Source organism: Corvus moneduloides, chromosome 12 (genome assembly GCF_009650955.1).
Source record: "Corvus moneduloides isolate bCorMon1 chromosome 12, bCorMon1.pri, whole genome shotgun sequence".
Classification (NCBI taxonomy): Eukaryota; Metazoa; Chordata; class Aves; order Passeriformes; family Corvidae; genus Corvus; species Corvus moneduloides.
The window spans coordinates 20,996,103-21,017,704 of record NC_045487.1 but is presented as its reverse complement, the minus strand read 5'-3'; the positions used below and the strand labels follow the sequence as shown (position 1 = coordinate 21,017,704).

Sequence of the window (21,602 nt, the reverse complement as noted above, 5' to 3'; positions counted from 1 at the left end):
AATTTCTTCTCTTCATTTTGCATATAGCCAATCTAAGTCACTTATTAATAGGTCAGTAAGATAGATTCAAAACAGAACAGATCTTTCTCATTAGATTCCCTTAATACCCTACTATTCTGAAAACTGTTCAGGGGTGTGAATGGGAAAGTGTTCAGCCTTTAGCAGAAGGTGCTATTACATAAATTAATATATATCTTGATTTATAGAATCCTTTCAAATTATCCAAGATTCTCTCAGATTGATATCCTTCTAAAGAAGTCTTAAAAACAGCAGTAGCCATCTAGAAGAAATTCCTCCCTCAAAAGATGTTTCCTGGAGCTGGGAATTACGAGCAGGGTTTCAGCATTTTCAGTATTGCTAAAATGAGTGAGAAAAGCGACCTGGAACATACCACGTGAAGACTCTGCTGGAAAGTGAGCGCTGGTGGCTGTGTGCAGGTGCTTTCCCTTGTCCCTTTACCTGTCGGACCTACTTGGATTGCTCCCGGCTGTGCCCCACTCACCTGTTCTGCTCCAGTACTTCATTGAGGGTTTCCTGTTTGTCCTGCAGCAGATGCTGCAGGTGCTTCTTTTCTTGCTCATACTGAGCAGTCTTCCTGGAAAATTCTTTCTCCTGCTCAGTCATCTTAAGACTGACATCTCCAAGCTTCCCAGCTGCTTTCTTTTTATATACCTATAAGGATTAAGTTAATAGAAAAAAATGGGATTATTGGAGAAATAAGGACAAATCATTACCAACAAAAGAAACAGCTAGAGATACTGATTTTCAGTTTAATCTTTACATCAATGCTGCCTTGCTTAATTATGTCAGGTAGGTTGCATTATGGGATTTTTTAACCTATTTGTTAATTGGAAGGTATTACACTTCATTTTGTTCTGCATATAAAACTAGTGTGTAAAATGAATACCATACTGTATGTTTGTTTTATAGTGAACAGAATTACCTGCAAAAAAAGGTTTGTTTTCCAAGATGCAAAGCTACATTTTACAGCTTACCACTTGCTGAACACTACTTATCAGTACATACCAAGAAAAAATGTTTCTGTTTTGTTAGTTGTTTAATCTTAATACTAAGAGGAAGAAAAGAATAGCTTTGCTTGTTGCTTCACATAACAGTCCTTCTGTTCAGTGAAGCACAAGTGATTTTTTGATCACTGGCTCTAACAACTAAATGATAACTAATGATTGGTCTCATCTCAAAAATAAGAAATAATTTTTGTACAAAGTAACTTTGCTTTCTGACATAACATCCCCATTAAATTGCATAAGCACACAAGAAACTGAAAAATATTGTTTGTGTATTGTTACACATTTCTAGATGCTGCTGCTCTTGACAATACCAAAATCCAATATTAACTTTTAGTCTCATGATTACAAACAGAAGGCTAAAACTGTTATTTTCTCTGCAGAGTATGATGTTTCCTACAGGCTATAGAACAGAGTTTTGGGATGGAAACACTGCCTTTAATAAAACCGTAAACTAATTTAGTGAAGCTTTGAAAATACTGCTATTTATGTGTTGCTAATACAACGTTTTATCTCAGGTGCTAATCACTAAGGTTTAATCTTAATCTGAAACGGGGGAGAAAGATTTGAGTTTGCCTTTTGGAGGAATTTTTAAAAAAGCATTTTTAGACGTGCTGTAAATAAGGCTATATAATCCTTTCCACAAACTGTTTCCTTTCTGGCTCTTGCAAAATGTGGCATTGTGGAGTTTAATTTTCTAGAAGTAATAGGATAATAATAGATAATAATATTTACCTAGAATATTAGTGATTCAATACTTAAGGTTGACTTACATAGGGTTTTTATCCTAATTTTTCCCTGACAGTTCTAATAGAATAAGCCTGCAAGTTAACCAGTCACATCACTCAACTTTATAGATTCCCAGAGAAGTCTTCAAAATGCAGAGTAATGCTATCGAAGGCTAAAGGCAAACAAGTTCCTTCTGAACAGAAGGTTGGTCAGAGCCAGCCTAGAAGAAGTGCAGAGTATAAGGAAACAGCTGAACTTTCCCTTCTGTCAGTAGAAGCTCCAGCATTTGTCAGGTTGTAGTGGGTTGAACCTGAGTTGATGGACAGTCTTTTAGACTAATGACGCTTCTCACAATTTACATATTTAAACCGCACGGAAAGGCGGGAATTGCCTTTCGTTCCAGCTCGCCTGCCAGAGGGTGGGGGGGGGTCTCGGAGCCTCCGGGCCCTGCCAGGGCCCCTGCCCTCTCCCCTTTTCCCAACGCTGCGGCACGGACCCTGGGTCACTGGGGGAGAACTGTCCCAGAGCCGCAGGCAGCTAAACCCAGCGATGGACTGCCACACAGCTAAACCCAGCCATGGACTGCTCACAGCTAAACCCAGCCATGGACTGCTCACAGCTAAACCCAGCCATGGACTGCTCACAGCTAAACCCAGCCATGGACTGCCACACAGCTAAACCCAGCCATGGACTGTCACACAGCTAAACCCAGCCATGGACTGCTCACAGCTAAACCCAGCCATGGACTGCCACACGGCTAAACCCAGCCATGGACTGCCACACAGCTAAACCCAGCCATGGACTGCCACACAGCTAAACCCAGCCATGGACTGCCACACAGCTAAACCCAGCCATGGACTGCTCACAGCTAAACCCAGCGATGGACTGTCACACAGCTAAACCCAGCGATGGACTGCCACACAGCTAAACCCAGCCATGGGCTGCCACACAGCTAAACCCAGCCATGGACTGTCACAGAGCTAAACCCAGCCATGGACTGTCACACAGCTAAACCCAGCCATGGACTGCCACACAGCTAAACCCAGCCATGGACTGCTCACAGCTAAACCCAGCCATGGACTGCTCACAGCTAAACCCAGCCATGGACTGTCACACGGCTAAACCCAGCCATGGACTGCTCACAGCTAAACCCAGCCATGGACTGCCACACAGCTAAACCCAGCCATGGACTGCCACACAGCTAAACCCAGCCATGGACTGCTCACAGCTAAACCCAGCCATGGACTGTCACACGGCTAAACCCAGCCATGGACTGTCACACAGCTAAACCCAGCCATGGACTGTCTGTCACACAGCTAAACCCAGCCATGGACTGTCACACGGCTAAACCCAGCCATGGACTGCCACACGGCTAAACCCAGCCATGGACTGCTCACAGCTAAACCCAGCCATGGACTGCTCACAGCTAAACCCAGCCATGGACTGCCACACAGCTAAACCCAGCCATGGGCTGCCACACAGCTAAACCCAGCCATGGACTGTCACACGGCTAAACCCAGCCATGGACTGCTCACAGCTAAACCCAGCCATGGACTGCTCACAGCTAAACCCACCCAGCGCGGCTCCCTGGGACCGGCGGGTCCCTCTCCTCTCCGTTCGGAGCCGGCGGAGCCAGCGGGAGCCGGCGGAGCCTCCTGTCTGCAGCCAGCACACTCCGTGCTGAACTGAAGAGGACACCACGCAGCCAGCAGCACAAAAGGGAGCGAGGCTTTCTCCACCGTAAAGCCTGAACAAGAACACTCTTCAACACGGCGGCTTCAGAGTCAGAGAGAAAGAGAAAATGAGTCCTGTGGGACGGAGCTGGAAATGGCGCCGGGAGAAAAGAGGGCGGTGCCGCGATTCTCGCGCGGAGCTTAAAAAACCTTCTTGCATGCCGTGGTAAGAAACTGTAGTACCACAAACTGTTTGTCTCTTTGATCCATTGGAAGTACATGGGGGGATGAAAAGTTCACGTGTGGGCCATGGAAATTGTGAAGAGTGCCTATGCCAGGCTACAAAGAAGCATTGAGAGGCTTTTTAGAGACTTGTGGCGAAAAAAAGCCTTTGTGTTCAGGCCAAAGTAACTCATCCTTAAAAATTAATAACCCCATGTGATGGCCCATGTTTTGCAGTGTGAAGGAACTGTGAGATTTTTCATGGAACAGATGCTTTATACCACAGCAGATTGTTTCTTTCCGGGCGGGTCTGCTGTTGGTGGCAGTTTGGGAACCACATGCAGCTGAAGAAAACCCTTTTTCCCTTAAGCATAAGAAAGAGACTTATCAAGAACTGCAACACTGACTAACATCCCATGTTACCCTTTGTGTGAGTTGGGTAAAAGGAGGAAAGTGCTGGAAAGGGGGAGGGGGTTTGCTTTAATTTCTTGTTATTTCTCTTTACTTTTAATTCTATTAGTAATAAAACTTTCTTTGTACTGCAACTGATTAAGGTTTATGCCTGCTTTGCTTTCTTCTAATCCTTATCTCATAGAGGGAGAATAATTAAGTGGTGGATATTTTGAGCCAAACCACTACACTAAATTGGTGTTTCTGCCCGGTTTCGAACTGAACCCGCTACACAGGTCCAGCTCGGGGTGCAGGACCTGAAATGCCCTCTGTAGGTCAGATGCCCATAATAATTTCAAAGAACAAGAGAACAGTTCCTCTCTCAATTTTATCACGAAAAAGGGCTGGTGAAGTGTAGCATTGGTGAAACCCCGTTTTTCATCAGGTGGTCACTGACTATTCAGCTACCGGGCGGTCTGTGTTCTAAGCTGAGGTTTGTGTTTTAAGCTGCACTCTGCTTCAGATGCTTCAGGCCTCTGGCTCCTCCATATCCCACAGCTGCCTCTGTTGGCTCTGCACTCCTGCTCTACCTTTGCCAACTGAAGCTGAGTCTTTGCTGGCTGCAAAATCAAAGGGCAAAAGTGCACCTTTTTCTTATGGCCATATGATTATAGTCTGAAACTAGATATGAGTGATACATAGTTCTGATCTTGCCTCTATGGACAGATTATAATTAAGTCTGTGTAAAATGCAGCCTGGGCAGGTCGGGCTGGTTCTGGACACACTGACACATGTAGCTGGCGCTTACAGAGCCTTCGCAGCAGGCTATTACCTTTGAATTGTTAAAGACAACCTGTTAATGTTTTCTGAAGTGAAGCAAGTAGCAGCAAACGGACTGGTTGAGATGACAGTTTTCAGGATGAGGATATTAACACATAGCTCGAAGTCATAATATTTTCCTCTAGAGCTGGATGGGGCATGCCATGGCCAAGGTCATGGCATCCCATGTACATAGTAAGCAAGATGAGGAATGATCATGGATGCAGGTGCTGGTACTGAAGAGGACATAATTTACACTCTTCTAAAGTTGTTTCAGGAAGGTATCCTCTTCATCACCATAGTTCTGTTACACCTTTTGTACTGAATTACAAGCTGAAAGTTGGAGAACTCTGAATAAACAGCCAACAAAACATTATTTCTACAAACACAGGCTGCTGGCTATGATATATGCAATGATCTGGTCATTTGTTGAAGTAACAAAGATATTTTCTGTCAATTGTGTTTTCTCCCATCGTTTACCAGTAAAATTAGTATTGTCCCTTTCAAAAGAGAGCAAAGTACCATCTGAAGAAAACTGTCCCACTTCTCTATAGAAAATGTTATAATTCTGATCCTCACAGAACAGCCCTGTAATGGAAGTACTGATGAAATTTTTACTGTGTGCTACAGAACACTGCCAATTTTCTCCCATGGCACCTAAAAACTTCTAAAATATTTTAAGATCACTGACAATTATCTTCAGGGCTGTGTAAAAAAATCATACATGGGGCTTGGGGAAGGAAATTCCTCCTTAGTAGTAGATGATGACAGTGCTTGTATCTATAGCCTTCCCAGGACAACTGGACTGGGACAACTGAAAAGTGACAGCCTATATATTCAGAAGGTTTAGTGAAAGTTTTGTCAGACAGTACTGTGGTGTTAATAGGGGAAAAATACTTTCTCTGTTCTCAGTGAAAAAGATGTGGGAAAACTGTAGAAACTTTTAAATTCAAAAGCCAACAAAATCAATATTTTGGGAAAAATATTAATATTTTTGGAAAAAGTTAATATGTAGTATTATGTGCTAGAGTAAATAAGCTTCCTTATTTGCAGATTGATATTGGCACAGAGATGAACAGTAAATAGTTGGGAAAGCAATAAAAAGGGAAAGGAGTTATACTGGAGAATCTTCAAAACTATATGTCCAAAGGTATAAGAGAATTGTCTGTACATGACCTTTGACAAAAAATAATCTAGTATTAAATGGAACACTGGTAATAGGAACATAGTCTCCTTCAATTGTGCTGGCATCAGCAACCGGTTATACAGACACGAAGCTGTGCAATGAGTACACGTAGTTCTGAAATACACAGCTCCTCAGTGATCAGGAAGTGTTAGGAATAAATCTTTATTGCTTTCTCTTCACTAATGACAATTTTGTACTCTAAATGCAATAGGTAGCAAAATGGCAGAAAAAAAATTAAGGCTGAACTAGTAAACTTGCATGAAAATGAGGGCAGTTACAGTAGGAGATGCTAGATGGTAGGTATCTTCAGTACAAAGGTTGTTTCTGTTTTTACTAAAACCTCATGACTAACAAAATTATTATCAAATAGAGATTCAGAATCAATGAACTTGTTGTAATCTAAATTATTTTTTTTAACAGTGTGTGCATAATTTAAAGATTATAACACTTGCAGTGAAGGAAAGGAAAAGGTGTCTAATGATGAACTGGAGTGCAAATTCTGTTATCAGAGATTTACTGCTCACGGTTCTATGTCCAAAATCTTGGATTGTTTTCACAGAATTTATACTAGACGTTTGACTAAAATACTTCATAAAAAACACAGATTTTCCTGTGTTATCTGTCCCTTTTGCATGAAATTGAAGGACTCCCTGATGAGACAAACATTATGTCCAAGCTCATATTAAAAGAGAAAACAGTGTGGAATTCTGACTGTAAAGAAGTAGTTTTAATACCAGAAAAATTTGCTTCCTCAAATTCTTGTCATGGATCATAAATCTGCTTGGTAATTACAATTATGGAAGTACAAAGAGACCCCCAGCCAAAGTACTGGCTCAGGTTATCATGCCGACCATGGCACTGAATCAGTATCTCTCAGTTTACAGAATCACAGACTAAACTAGGTTGGAAAAGACCTTTGAGATGATGACCTAAACTCACCTTATGAACTAAATCATGGCACTGAGTGCCACATCCAGTCTTCTCTTAAACAGCTCCAAGGATGGTGACTCCACTACCTCCCTGGGCAGCCCGTGCCAATGCCCCATCACTCCTACTGTGAAGAATTTTTTCCTAAGGCCCAGCCTAAACCTCCCCTGGTGCAGCTTAAGGCTGTGTCCTCTTGTCCTGTCACTGATTGCCTGGGAGAAGAGACCAACCTCCACCTGACTACAACCTCCTGTCAGGGATGTGTACAGAGTGATAAGGTCTCCCCTGAGCCTCCTTTTTCCCAGGCTAAACAACCCCAACTTCCTCAGCTGCTCCTCACAGGACTTGTGTTCCAGACCCTTCACCAGCCGTGTTGCCATCCTCTGGACACTTTTGAGCATCTCAATGTCCTTCCTAAATTGAGGGGCCCAGAACTGGACACAATGCTCAAGGTGCAGCCTCACCAGTGCCGAGTACAGGGGAAGAATGACGTCCTCGTCCTGCTGGCCACAGTATTCCTTATACAGACCAGGATGCCATTGGCCTTCTTGGCCACGTGGGTACACTGCTGGCTCATGTCCAGCTGCAGTCGACCAGTACCCCCAGGTTTCTTTTTGCCTGGCCACTGTCCAGCCACTCCGTTCCCAGCCTGCAGGGGGTTATTGTGGCCAAAGTGCAGGACTTGGCACCTGGACTTGTTAAATCTCACATTGTTGTACTCAGCCCATCTATCCAACCTGTCCAGGTCCCTCTGCAGAGCCCTCCTACCTCCTACCAGCAGATGGACACTTGCACCCAGCTTGGCGTCATCTGTAATCCTCAATCCCCTCATCCAGATCATCATGGAAGGTACTAAACAGGACCGGCCTCAACACTGATCCCTGGGGGGACACCACTAGTGACTGGCTCCCAACTGGATGCAGCACCATTCACCACCACTCTCTGGGCCCAGCCATCCAGCCAGTTCTTAACCCAGTGAAGAATGCACCTGTCCAAGCTGTGGGCTGCCAGCTTTTCCAGGGGCATGCTGTGGGAGATGGTGTCAAAGGCTTTGATGAAGTCCAGGTAGCCACTATCCTCAGCCTTCTCTGCATCCACCATGTGGGTCGCCTGGTCATAAAAGGAGATCAGGTTGGTTAGTTGCCCCTTCTAAAGCCATGCTGGTTGGGTCTGGTCCCCTGGCCATCCTGTAGGTGCTGTGTGATGGCACTCAGGATGATCTGTTCCATAATCTTGCTGGGCACCGAGGTCAGGCTGACAGGCCTGGAGTTACCCAGATCCCCCTTCCAGCCCTTCTTGAGAACAGGTTTCCTCAAATTCTTTGGCCATCTTACAATTCATTGGCCAGCTTACAGTCATCTGGGCCCTCCCTGGTGAGCCAGGATTGATGATATATGGAGAGCAGCTTCACAGACTCATCTGCCAGTTCCCTCATCACCCTAGGATGGATCCATCTGGTCCCATAGACTTGTGAGCATCTAAATGGCTCAGCAGATCTCTGACTGCTTCCTCCTAGATTACTGGGGGGCTATTCTGCTCCCTGTCCCCATCTACCAACTCAGGAGGACAGTTGTCCTGAGAGCGACCTGTCTTAGTGCTGAAAATTGAGGAAAAAAGGTGTTATGTACCTCTGCCTTTTCCTCCCTGCATCCAATAAAATATGGAGGTTTTCCTTGCCCCTCCTTTTGCCAGTAATATATTTACAAAAATATTTTTTATTATCCTTCACAGAAGTGGCCAGACTAAGTTCTAATTGGGATTTTGCCTCTCTAATTTTTTTCCTACATCACCTAGCAATATCTTTAAACATTTCCTGAGTTACCTGCCTCTCTTTCCAAAGGTGATACACCCTTTTTTTTCCCCTTAGTTCCTTGAAAAGCTCCTTGCCCATGCAGGCCAGCTCATCTTTTGGCACATAGAGACAGTCTGTTCCTGTGCCTTCAAGACTTCTTTCTTGAAGTATGTCCATCCTTGCTGGACTCCTTTGTTTTTAAAGGCTGCTTCCCAAAGAACTCTCCAAATCAGTCTCTTGAATAGGCTGAAGTCTGCCCTCCGGAAGTCCAGTGTGGAAGTCTTGTTAATGCCCCTCCTTGTTTCACTGTATACTGAAAACTATTATTTCATGGTCACTTCCCCAGCGGTCCCCAACCATCACATCTCCCACCAGCCCTTCTCTGTTTGTAAACAGCAGGTCTAAAAGGGCCCCACCCCTCCTAAACTTGCTCACCAGCTACAAGAAGTGATCCTCCATACACACTAAGAACCTCCTAGACTGCCTCTTCTCTGCTGTGTTGAGCTCCCAGCAGATACCTGGCAGGTTAGTTACCTACAAGAACACGGGCTGGCAAGCTTGAAACATCCTCCAGCTGCTCGTAGAATAACACATCCACCTCTTCATCCTGGTTGGGTGGTCTATAACAGACTCCCACCAAGATGTTGGCCACCTTGGCCTTCCCCATGATTCTTACTCATAGGTACTCGACCTTATTGTCAGTAATCTCAAGTTCCATGGTGTTGAGAGCCTCCCCACTCTCCAGAGCCATGCTTCCACCTCTTCTCCCTTGCCTGTCTCTTCTGAAGAGCTTGTAGCCATCCATTGCAGCACTCCAGTTATGCGAGTCATCCCACCACATTTCTGTGACGGCAACTGTGGCACAGCTTTGCTGCTGTACCAAGGCCTCCAGCTCCTCTTATTTGTTACCCATGCTGCGTGTGTTAGTGTACATGCACTTCAGCTGGGCTGACTCTGGCTTGCCACCCTTGGGCTTGTTTCTGGAGAGCCTAGTTGCATCCCCTTCCCCTTCAAACCTGGTTTAAAGCCCTCTCAATCAAACCCCCCAATTCATGTGCTAGAATCCTTTTGCCCTTGTTAGATAGATGGAGCCCATCTGGCTCCAGCAGGCCAGGTGCTGTCAAAGCTGCCCTATGATCAAAAACCCCCAAATTCTGCTGATGGCACTAGCCCTTAAGCCATTCATTGATAATGTGGGCTTTCCTGTTCCTTCCATCATTCATCCCTGCTACTGAAAGAACTGAGCAGAACACCACCATGCTTCTGCCCCATCAACCAATCAACCCAGAGCTTTGAAGTCCTTTTTAATTACCCTGGTGCCCTTCTTGTCAACCTCATCACTGCCAGCCTGGACAACCAGCAGTGGGTAATAATCAGAGGGCTGAATCAGCTCAGGGAGTCTCCTGGTGATATCCCATACCTGGACCCCAGGGAGCCAGCAGACTTCCCTGTGGGATGGGTCTGACTGACATACAGGTCCTTCTGTTCCTCTCAGAAAGGAGTCACCTACTACAACTACCCTTCTTTTCTTCTTAATACTAGAGGTTGTGATCTGTCTGGCAGACAATCGGGAGGCTCTCTGGGCAGATTATTTTCTTCAGTGTCATCCGCCTGACCCTCTCAATCTCAATAGGACCTTGTACCTATTCTGTAAGGGCACCTGGGAAGGTGATGGGGGTCAGGAGGGAATTTTATTACTGCCCTGAGTGTGGGCCCATTTCCATTCTCCCCCCTCTACTACATTTCCTACTTCTGCCTGATGGTAAGAAGCATGGGATGGGGCTCCTCTGATTCCTGCAGGGCTTCTCTAAGGGTTGGAAGGGTCTAACTCCGCCAGTCTATTTCTCTTTCACTTTCCCTAATAGTCCTTAGCCTTTCTACTTCTTCCTTAAGCTCTGCCACCAGAGCAGATCATTCACCTGCTCACACTGCACGCAGGGGTCTTTTGCACTATCCTCTGATACTACCACCAGGCTCAGACACTCTCTGCAGCCAGAGGTCTGAACAGCTGCGTACTTCTTGGAGAATTCTGTTTGTTAGTATGCTTTTACTAGCAATGGCTTTTGATAATTTGAAAACAATTACTGGGAAAAAAGAGAGGGGAAAAAAAAAGACACAACCCACCACCAGGAGGGTGGTGGCAACCCTGCCTTTGCTAACTGCTGAGCAAACTGCCGTTCCATGCCCTCACAGACTGCCATGCCCCTGCTTGCCCACTCCTGTTCACTGTGCTTTGAGACGCTTGCCCTCCCTAGAGCCTTTTGTAAATTGTCTGCAAATCGCCCCTCCCTTCACCTGAATGGCTAGCAAGAGGGCTCAGAGTCTGCTGGATCAAGAGCCCTTTTCCAAGCTATGCAAGCAAGCACTCAGTATACTGGTATGGCTGCTTGGATTTCTTTACTTTGGTTCCCTCCCTCTTGGGGTCTATTTATTAGTGATTCAAAAGGTGGTGTGTGTGTTTTGTTTCCTTCTAAGTGTATGTGTCATATATGGCTTAGTGCATCTGCCATGGAATTTGTGACTCCTCTTCATAAATATGGTATGTAGTGTTTTAGCAATCGATAAATTTTTAACTGAACACAAACTTTGACCTCTACAGACTGTTAAAAATCCATATAATATGCCATGTATGTATTTTTGTTAAAGCACAATAATTTGTATGAATATTGGCAAAATTGCAACATGGTACTGTGTTTTTCCTTTTACTAAAAGGATGGTGGTTACTATCACCTGATTCTGATGTTACAGATGGGTTTTTGACCACCATCTCATTAACTGTTAATAAAACAAATATTTGAAGGTTAGTTATTGTTTAAAAAAAATCCTGTTAAATACATTGTCACTGTTTTTAGAAACAGATGGAGATTGGAAATATTCTGTGTATCACTGTTCAAAAAAACCAAACCAAGTTCCATTTATAAGCTGCTTCAGGTCTGAGTCAAATATTTTCTGATGTCAAAGGGAAATAAAGTTGCATGAACTGTTCTGCTCTACAACTGTTGAATCCTAGAGGGCCAACTAAAGAACAGTTTTCAAGTAAGCTTTAACACTTTGCATGATTCCATCTGCCTGAAAAATTATCTGACATAAGTCAGTAGAAATAAACCTAAAAATGTTTTCAGAACTAAAATACCAAACTAAATTTTGTTTCCTTAACACAGTTCCTGCACAAAAATGATTTATTTTGTATTCAACTTATTTGATTCTGCTCTATCACTCTCTACATTTCATGTGGTTATACTGGTAGCCTACAAAATATTTTGCACAGTGAATGAGTTTATAAAGTTTGTTTACAGTAATATCCAAATCCCAAACTAAAAATGGGTATTTATAAAAAGAATTACTTTTAATTTCCTATATAACTTCAGCATATACAATTTAAAATGTCATAAAGCTATGTATATAAATATGGACGTAGTTTGGGGTTTTATTTTAGCAATAATCTGTTACTTAGCTTAAGATTTTTGTCTTAGGTAACAGATCTGCCAAATCTTGATTTGAGATTTCTCAATGAAAAACAAAAGCCATAGAATTTTGTTAATTTACTTTCTCCAAAACAATTAATTAAAAGGGAGAACTCTGTATCAGAAGACCAGATCCACTTTTATGCGCAAGGCACAAATGACCTGACTTCAGAGGGAAGTGTGTGCCGTGTGCTTCCAGTGGAGAATGGCTGGCCCACCTAGCCTTCCTTCTTTCCTTCCATCAAGAAAGATTTGCGGTGAGGTGAAAGAAGCCCCAGGAAAACGTTTTTAGACACACACGGTTGCATTTGACCTGTAACAGTTTTGGATGAGCTTGTTCCTGAGATACAAGGCAACAAACTCTGCAAAAGGCAAATATAAGTATACATAGTTATGTCTAAAAAATTGAAAATACAAGTGCCTACAGTGGAGTCTGTCAGTAACTCAAAGCTGTAGGCTAGAAATTTTTCTCTCCTCATAACCTGAGGACTCTATGCTCTACTTCATATGTGTAATTTGTATTTCTTATCTTTTATCTTGTGGAAATATCGGAAGATAGCTAAAAGCCAAAACAAAATAACCTTTTCTAAGATAAGAAATAGCTTAACACATTGTCAATAACTGTGTCTTCTTTTCAGAAGAATTAATGCGTTTTAAGTACTATTATCACTGGAGACAGATAACACTCAAATACCTCATAAGAGGTTTATCCCAAAACTCAATATACAGGACAGTTACCCAATTTGTGATTTCCTAAAGCAGCAAAGAAATAAATTATACTAGCTTTTAGCAAAGCTAAAATATATTAATGTATCCATTAATACGATAACCAAAGAGCATATGTTTGTAAGTGTTGTGTGACTATTTAAACCCTCTGCTTTACTGACAAAAATAAAGAATGAAAATGTTTTGCAAGTAGATTAGTCTTACTTTTGCTAAATAGAAATGAAATAGAACTTTATTTACAGGCTTTTTTCTGATTTCCATTAAGAGTTGATGGGTTGAAGATTTTTTTAATTTGGGTTTGCACTTAAAAATTCACTACATGTAAATGTTCTTTATTTTATGCCAACCTCTTCTCTATCCCTTACAGTAATCACAGATCTATTACATTGCATAAAATCCATATTTAACAAGAATACAAGCCACTGCCTTAGTAGGGGAGCCAGACATGAATGAGGGTGAAAAAACCTAAAAACATTTTATGGCTGTTATCAGTATAATTAGGTAAATCTTTTAGGGTAGTGTTTCATGCATTCAGGTATTTTATGAAGGGTTCCTTACAAATTCAAACTGTTTTTCAGCTTACTGCTCTCTCTTTAAACTTGGATTTAATTTATTTTCTTTATTGCTAATTTCTATACTGTATCAATCCTTAAAAGGAAAGTGCAGAAGGAGCTGGTCTCCATTAACATAGTGGTGGTGCACATTTGTGTCATTTGATGCAGGAATAACAGCGGAGGTCTTGACTGGCAAAGTGTAATACAGAGACTCTCTGCTTTAGGATAAACTGAACAAATTTGCTTTAATACAAAACAGCTTTTGAAAGTAATATATACATTACTTTCTACATATAGAAATCAATATGCCAGGTATCTTTCTCCTTTCTTTTCTTAAGATTACAGTAAAGGAAATCATGGTTGCACCAAAGATGCTAAAACATAAATGTTTCAAATTTATTTCACTGTTATATTGCAATTACATACTGTGCTTTTTATTTGTTTAGGGAGTTGTAAACATAACTTATAATGTATTCTCTAACTAGGCTGGATGTTTGAACATCCTCTGAGTTTCTAAACCTTCTACCCTATGGTCACATGAAAGTACTTGATGGTAACTGTACACTTGAGACAATGCTTTTCATTCTTCCAAATCTAATTGTAATGGACTTCAAGTTGAAGGAGTGGTACAGCCTCAAAAAAGTAGAAGACAGAATACTTGGGTTACACTACAGAGCAAAAAATGAAATACAAATAATATTTAAGTATTATTACAACTAGTCATAATTCTCCAGGTAATGATGTAAACGTGATGATCTGGCAGGCATGCAATGCACAAATACAATGGAAGAAGATACTAGTGAAAAGTATAATGATGATCTATTTTGCTTTTTCAAAACTTTTAAAGATAATCCATAAGTCTTTCCTAAAAACATTGACATAGATTTACTACTTTTCTCATTAAAAAACCTCAAACATTTGACAGTAGATATTTAGCTTAGAAACACTGCTTACCTTAACTTTTTCTTCCAATCTTCCTAAGCGTAGACTGCCTTCTATAATTTTCCTGAGAACACCATGATTCTCATTTTCCAAACATCTGGCCTGCAACCATGCAGTACAGAAAGCTACTTTAATAAAGCTAAATAAGCTAAAATAATGTAATCATTAGATTTGTCAGGGCAGATAAAATGCATACACTGAGGGAGACACAGCAATTCCATTTCGAACTCCAGCAGTCTGAAGAAGCAACATGGATAAAGAGTCCTGGAAATTATTCTCCTAATGGCTCATTAATAATTTGTCAACTGACTGTGAATACTATGAAACAGTATTATTCTGAAATGAAACATACTCTAAACCCAACCAATTCTGTGATTTTTTTCTACAGATATATGTATGTATACGTAGGGATCCCATTTTTATACATGAGACATCCTTCGGGTCACATTATGCAAGTTGCTCTCAAACAAGCCCTTGAAACTGGCAGAGGTTTGGGCAAGGATATTTCTAATATGGTATGCCTAATATTTAAAAGTAGGTATCCCAGAGATTGAGATCTAAGAATCAGTTCCCCCAATTCCTAGGAGACATTTATTGTGCCCAGTTTCACAATCCTGAAGTCCAGTTTGTAGTGGACAAAGATTTGAGTTGTGTCACCATCATTCCTCTTCTAGAATTAGGAATTAACTGCTGTATCTTTTTACCCAAAGCTGATGACAACCTTTGTCTACCACCTGAACAACAGAAGTAAAAGAAGCTTTATTTTAACAAAGTTTTGTGAAATGATTTCAGATTCAATTTGAAGACAAGAGTATGAATATGAAAAATTGAAATTGTGTCCAATGCCTTGTAAAAAAAACAAAATGGGCTTACAAAAAGCCTAGAAACCTCCATGCCAGGCACTTCCACTAAACAGAAGTTGTTCCAAAACTCTCAATTAGCCTGTTAAAATGACTGCTAACCAATAAGGAGCAATAATATGCATATGCATTCACAGCAGAAGGTCCATACAGATCACTTCAAGGATAACAGTCCACCCTTAGACTCAAAACAAGCATTAAAATTTTATGATCATGTGCTATTTTTAAATACATGTAGCTCAACATCAACCTCTAAAACTAGGTTAAAAAAAATCTTTTAAACTTGATATGTGCCATTGCAGACCCTAATGCTCATGTGAATTAAGGCTTAATTATCTTAACTTCAGAAATAAGGGTAGTTGCTTTTAATTACTCCTCTAGAAAAAAATCTTTCACTGCTCCCATTGTATTTGCTGAAGTCTACTTAAATAGAACTAAATCCTTAAACTGAAATGATAGCTTTATTTTTTGATAATTCAGATTAGCAATAACTTGTGCCAGTAGCATGATAATTGTGTGAAATATCAATTAATGCATATTAATTATTTAAAGGTAATTACCAAAAATACGAGATGATCACGTTCCTTAGCTATCTTCTCCACCAGCCCAATAAGGTTTGTTAGATAGTGATGGGCTGTAACTTCTTTTTCCATTGCTTCCTCCAGCTGCAGTTGCAAAAGACCTATTTTCTTCTTTAATCGTCTATAAAAGAAAAAGGAAAATCTTTGGATGGGGAATTAATAATGGCCTTAAAAAACTTGCATCACATGTGCAAATCAACATGTACAAGTCTCAAACAATCAAACATACTGTTAAAAATGCATTGGCCCAGAATATTTGCAGTGCCAAAAGTATCATGTCCCAATTTTTGGGGCTGTTTCTTCTTTACAATATGTTATCTGAATAACAACAGTAACAATGATTCAAAAGAACAGTTTGTGCAATGGCTACAAGTTCATAATTCTTAAGATATAGAGCAATAGTATTGTTTTTACTTTTTAGAATATTGTGAACTCATCTCTAAGCAACTAGGTGCATGAGAAGATCTGCAAATAGTGTAAGTCTACTCATCATCTCTTCAGATGAGTACACCTAATGATTAATTGCTATAGCTAACTACTAACTACTAAATTAAATATATATTCTTAATTTGCACATAGACACAGAAAAGTGAGCAGGAAAACATACAAAGGTTAGCAAAATATGACAACCAGGCCTCAAGACATGACAAAGATATGTTTAGGAAACATGTTTTTTCTGCAGTAGGTAGAAAATACACTTTATGGGAAGTTAGATGGTATTTTTTCAGGTGTTTCTGTTGTTTTTAGAAATAAAAGTATTTCTATACAAGAAAATGAGACTGTGATAAGACCTGTTTGTCTTTTGAATCATTTGCATCTCACTTTCCAGGATATTCTTGTCAGCCATTAAGTTATTTTTCTCTAAGAGCAGTTTCTTGTTTTCAGTTTGCAGTGATGCTGTCTTTCCCATTACATCTTCCACCTCGCAGCGCTTTTTCTCCTGCTCCTGTTGTAAACAGCTGCAAAAACCAACAGGTGTCATGTATAGATTACTTCACTAAAATGCTAAATTACAGGAAGATACCCATGTTGAAGTTTTGAAAAAGATACACTGAGAATGCTCAATGTTAAGTGATGACATCAGAGGTATTACAATCTCATATCAAAATCACGACAATTATTCAAGTAATTCCTTTGGACTGCACTTTATTTAAATTACAAAAATATGTAGTCCAGATGTAATTTTTTTTCCCCAAGAAATTACTAGCAATGCCAAAATACAAGGTTTGAGAACTTCTCAGGATGGCACTGTACTACAAAGCAGTAATCTGCACTATCCAAAGGCTTGAAAGCATACAAATTTACAGAATGTCTTCATGAAAACATTACTCTGCACTCTGTGCTGCATGACAGCACTCCTGAGTTGTGCTGTTTTGTGTAATTTCCATATTGTCACAACTGGAGAAACTTAGAACTTCTAGTTTAGAATTTCAGGATCCTTTAGACATGTTCCAAAGATGGGAACACAAGAATGAAAACGTTTTATAATATATAGTATTGATAGAAGCAAATAGATTTGACAAAAATGGTATTTTAAATGCCTCCTCTTCTACTATTTAAAATGGTACAATTAGCAGTATGTACTCTATGGTAAAAACACTTCTACCAATGTTTCTAGATCTGGGATTTCCTTTTTGTCATTTTAAATGTCTCTAAAAACCAAGACAGTATTTTTTAAATACTTCTTTACCTTTCTTTGTGCTTTGGTAGTTACCTTCCTGGATTACCAGGAGAAGTTTCCACTGGCTTCCTACCTCAGAGTGCTACGTATGCAGCTCTGTTCATGTGCATGCCTTGCACCAATGTTTCTCTGTGCACCATATGTAAACTCATACCTTTTTAAATCATTCACCAAAGCCAAGTGCTCCTCTGCTGTTATTCTGCTATCCATTTTGGCTTTCAGCTCTTCACATTTAGAACACAATGTTTCTAGCTGCTTCTGGTACTCTGCTATTTCTTCCTCTTGACTCTGTTTCTTACCTTCTAAGATTACTATTTGTTTGGTCAACTTCGAAGCTGTGGAAGGAAAAAAAAAAAATGTCAACTGGGTATAGCAGAACTAATTCAATGACTTGTGAAACTCCAACAAAACCATTAATACATTAATTCCTAGTTGTTCACAACGTTATGTAACAGTGGATTTGTCAATTTGTATTTTAACAGTTTGGACTTGATTTTTTGCTGTCTCAAGCAACTTGTTTTGGAAAAGTGCAGGAACTTCAAGAATACTTCTTTTCAAGGCTATAAACTCATTGAAATGTCATTTTACTCTGAAAAATTCTGATTCAGTTTAAAGTGCTCTTCAATTATGAAAAGGACTGTATTGCTGTTTAACTTAAAGTTCTTCTCACTTTTTCAGAAGCAGTAAGTCAGAATGGAGTATTTTTTGTAGTGTCAATAGGTGATAACGACATTTTTTTTCAGTATCAGTTGACATGCAGAGCATGATCTCCTATTAACGTTACCTACATTCAAGGATGCTTTTTAGGCATATATAAAGTTGCAAAGAAAACCCCAGCTAACCAAAACCAAAACTCCACCAAGCCTGCCAAAACAAAAAATGACAATAGAAAACAAACAAAAACCCCTACAAAAATCTAAACCTGCAGTACCATCTTTAGTGTAGTTCAGATGACTAGCAACTCAAGCACTTTTACCTTCGTGAACGTGCTGTCTGTGACTATCTTTTGCTTTAGCTTGTTGAATTTCGAGTTGCTCCATCAACAATCCATTTTCATCCAAGACCAGCTTGGCCTGAGTTTGCAGCTGCTGCCTGCAATGATAACCACCTTATAAATAAAATATAACGCTAATGTTAACTTATGTCCAAAGAACAAACACAACTGATTTTCAACAGTGTAAACTTACAAAATCATATTTGAACCTCTTTAAAAAACAGATTAAAAATCCTTATTGAAAGCAATATCAGGACCTGAGGTAAGCTTACTGGAGGCATGAACTCTTAACAATCAAAATGTGATTTATTTTAAATAATGTTTAAAATCTTTGAGTAATGGAAGCAAAAATTCCCTATAAAAAGAAGGAAAAATAAGTATGTGTGAATTAGGATTATAGCATTGTAAAATGGTTAAGGTTTGAAGGGACCTCCAGCCTCAGGAGGTCATCTGGTACAACTGCCCAGCTCAAGCAGGGGCACCTACAGCCAGCAGCCCAGGACCATGTCTAGATGGCTTGAATATCTCTAGACATGGAGACTCCACAGCCTCTGGACTGCTTGTTAGAGCACTCACCATGAAAAACTATTTCCTTGCATTCAAAGGAAGCCTCCTATATTTCAGTTTGTGGCAGTTGCCTCTTGTCATTTCACAGGGCACCACTGAAAAGAGCCTGGCTCTATCACTATACCCTCTCTTCAGGCATTGATATCCAGCGATAAGACCTTCCCTGAACCTACTCTTCTCTAGGTGAAATGGTCCCAGCCATTAAGAAAGAGAGAATTAAAGCTACATAATGGTGCAAGATTTGCAGACATCTTTGTAACTAGTACCTGAAGCAAATTTGTTTCCAAATATGTTTATAAGATTTGGATTTACTTGACTTTGATCTGTAGAAAAATACTGCCAGTGAGTTTTATGGGCCTATAAGGAACATGGGTGTTTAAAATGAACTATCCTGAGCAGAGAACTTAACTCTCTGTTTTTTAACTTTTATTAATTCAGCTTTTAAAAAAAACAATACCAGTCTTTCTGATGTTAAAAAAAACCCCTTTAAAAACTATTCACTGTTCTAGTAAAAGCTTAAAAAGAACTATTAGCCAAAAGGCATGCAGAAATACAGTACAAGTGTCAGATGATAGCACATTAATTTAAACTGAAGTTCTCATCAGTCAGTAAGAGTAGCCCAAACCCAAACAAAATGTAGCAAAAGAGACTCTTAACAAGGATTTCTGATGATAAGAACTAACAACACAGTGTGTATCTGCTTTGTTCATGTGTGGCCTGACCTACATAAAAATGCTTCCCATTGTGCACTAATATAGACAGGGACAATTTCCCCTACTATCAAATTATATTCTGACTAAAACTGAAGCTAAAGCATACAGCTAACAATTGACAGCAGAAAAATATAAACAGTCTACCCTGAAGATTTTTGCAAACACAGAAATGGCAGTCAACTTACACTTCTATTCATTAAAACCTCTGTGTACAGAAGCTTGCAAGTTTAGCTGACTTCTTTAATTTACTGCACTGGGCATAAGAGAAGAAAGGAAATGTGTATCAGCCACTTGAAAATCAGTCAATAGCTGTCAAGCTACATCCTCATCCTCAGCTATGCCTGGCATCATAAGGCTATTTTATTAAAAAAAAATTTGAAAAATTGCTGCAAAAGGGGGATTAGTTTGATGAAGACCAATTCCTTCATGCGTAGAAAGTACATTCCTGCAGCAGTCAATACAAATAAAAGAGCACTGCACTGCAATGTTGAGTGTGAAGAAGTCACTGAAGGTAGAGAGCAAAAGCTACTTAAAGTGATATTGCTGCTGGCTTCCACGCCTTGCTGTAACCCTCCCTTAAAAAACAGCTCCCAGATAGAGACTATAGACAGCCTGATATAGCTCAGAGAGTTATGACTTTCTCTCATTCATTTGCAGAGGGGCAAAATTAAAAGCAAAGGTGTTAACTGAAAAAATTAACATTTAAGAAGCTGGAACACCTTTATGAAGAGCGTTTTGAAATTTGTGGACAGTATATAAGCAGCTAAGGATACCTGAAATATCCACAGTATTTTATTAAAGCACCTATACAACACTTAAGATACCTTTGTAAAAACCTGCTTAACCAAATCTATACAAATACTAACACCTGTACTTCTGCCTCATTGAAAGTAGGTCTATGCTACTGGGTGAATCAGCAGAAAGACCTAAGATTATGATGAACACCATCTCTTCCAAAGTCCTCCTCATGTAGACACTGTGTCATCCAAGCACTTGCATGCAACTACCTGTGTCATGGGTGCAGGAAGAATTTTTATGTTCACTCATACGGGATGCTGTTCCAAAACCTGTTACACTGGTTAGGAATTATCTTCCAATTTCCACTTTGTTTGTTTATGGTGAATGAATACCCAGCTGTTGTCCTAGTAACACCATCCTGAGTACCATAATTGCAGCAGAAGAACTTTTTGTATACGCCATGTCTCCTGCTCCTGCTGTACACATACAGAGCAACACTCCTTTTTCAGCCTTTGTTCTGTAAGTGAGAAAGGCCAATCTGCCTAAGTTCCAAATAAAAGAGGCTCTCCATTTCCTTGGCTACACCACACACCCTTTCAGCTTTGATTCTCTGTACTTAAATATGTGAACTCTCTGGAGATTTCCATACAACTGTATTGTTATTGTCTAACCTCTACTGGAAGGACCTATTCTAACATACCCCATGACCTTTCTTTCTCTTTATAGCTGTTGCCCTAAAAAGCTGACAGTCATCTTTCAATGAACCAGTACAAACAGATTCTTCTCCATCTCAGTTACCAACCGATGAATATCTCACTTAGGTAAACTGTTAGTAAGTCTCAAGTATTTTTTTACTACTGTCCTGGTTAAAAGGAAAGGTGTCTGCCAAGGAAGGTGGGAACCTCCTTTGGAATCGAGAATATGACCCCCTTCCCTCCAAATTATTATAACTTGAAATTGAGGGGCTTTCAGGCAAAGATATAGGAAAAGGAATAACAGTTCTTTACTACTATATATAT

The 21,602-nt window shown here is 40.2% G+C and overlaps 1 protein-coding gene across 7 annotated transcripts in view; it reads right to left on the bottom strand.

Moving 5' to 3' along the window:
- Positions 1–21,602, bottom strand: part of CEP89 (centrosomal protein 89) — a 45,482-nt gene that overhangs the window by 7,744 nt on the left and 16,136 nt on the right. For 4 of the 7 annotated variants that reach the window (XM_032121862.1, XM_032121859.1, XM_032121861.1 and 1 more), the window contains 6 exons: positions 18,548–18,663; positions 17,726–17,906; positions 16,682–16,849; positions 15,870–16,011; positions 14,462–14,551; positions 503–672 (listed from right to left, as the gene is read on the bottom strand). In XM_032121862.1, coding sequence (XP_031977753.1) covers positions 503–672; positions 14,462–14,551; positions 15,870–16,011; positions 16,682–16,849; positions 17,726–17,906; positions 18,548–18,663 — 867 coding nt within the window. Of the gene's footprint in view, positions 1–502; positions 673–7,496; positions 8,082–14,461; positions 14,575–15,869; positions 16,012–16,681; positions 16,850–17,725; positions 17,907–18,547; positions 18,664–21,602 lie in introns of those variants that run through there. The other 3 variants (XM_032121864.1, XM_032121860.1, XM_032121865.1) reach the window with 3 other exon arrangements.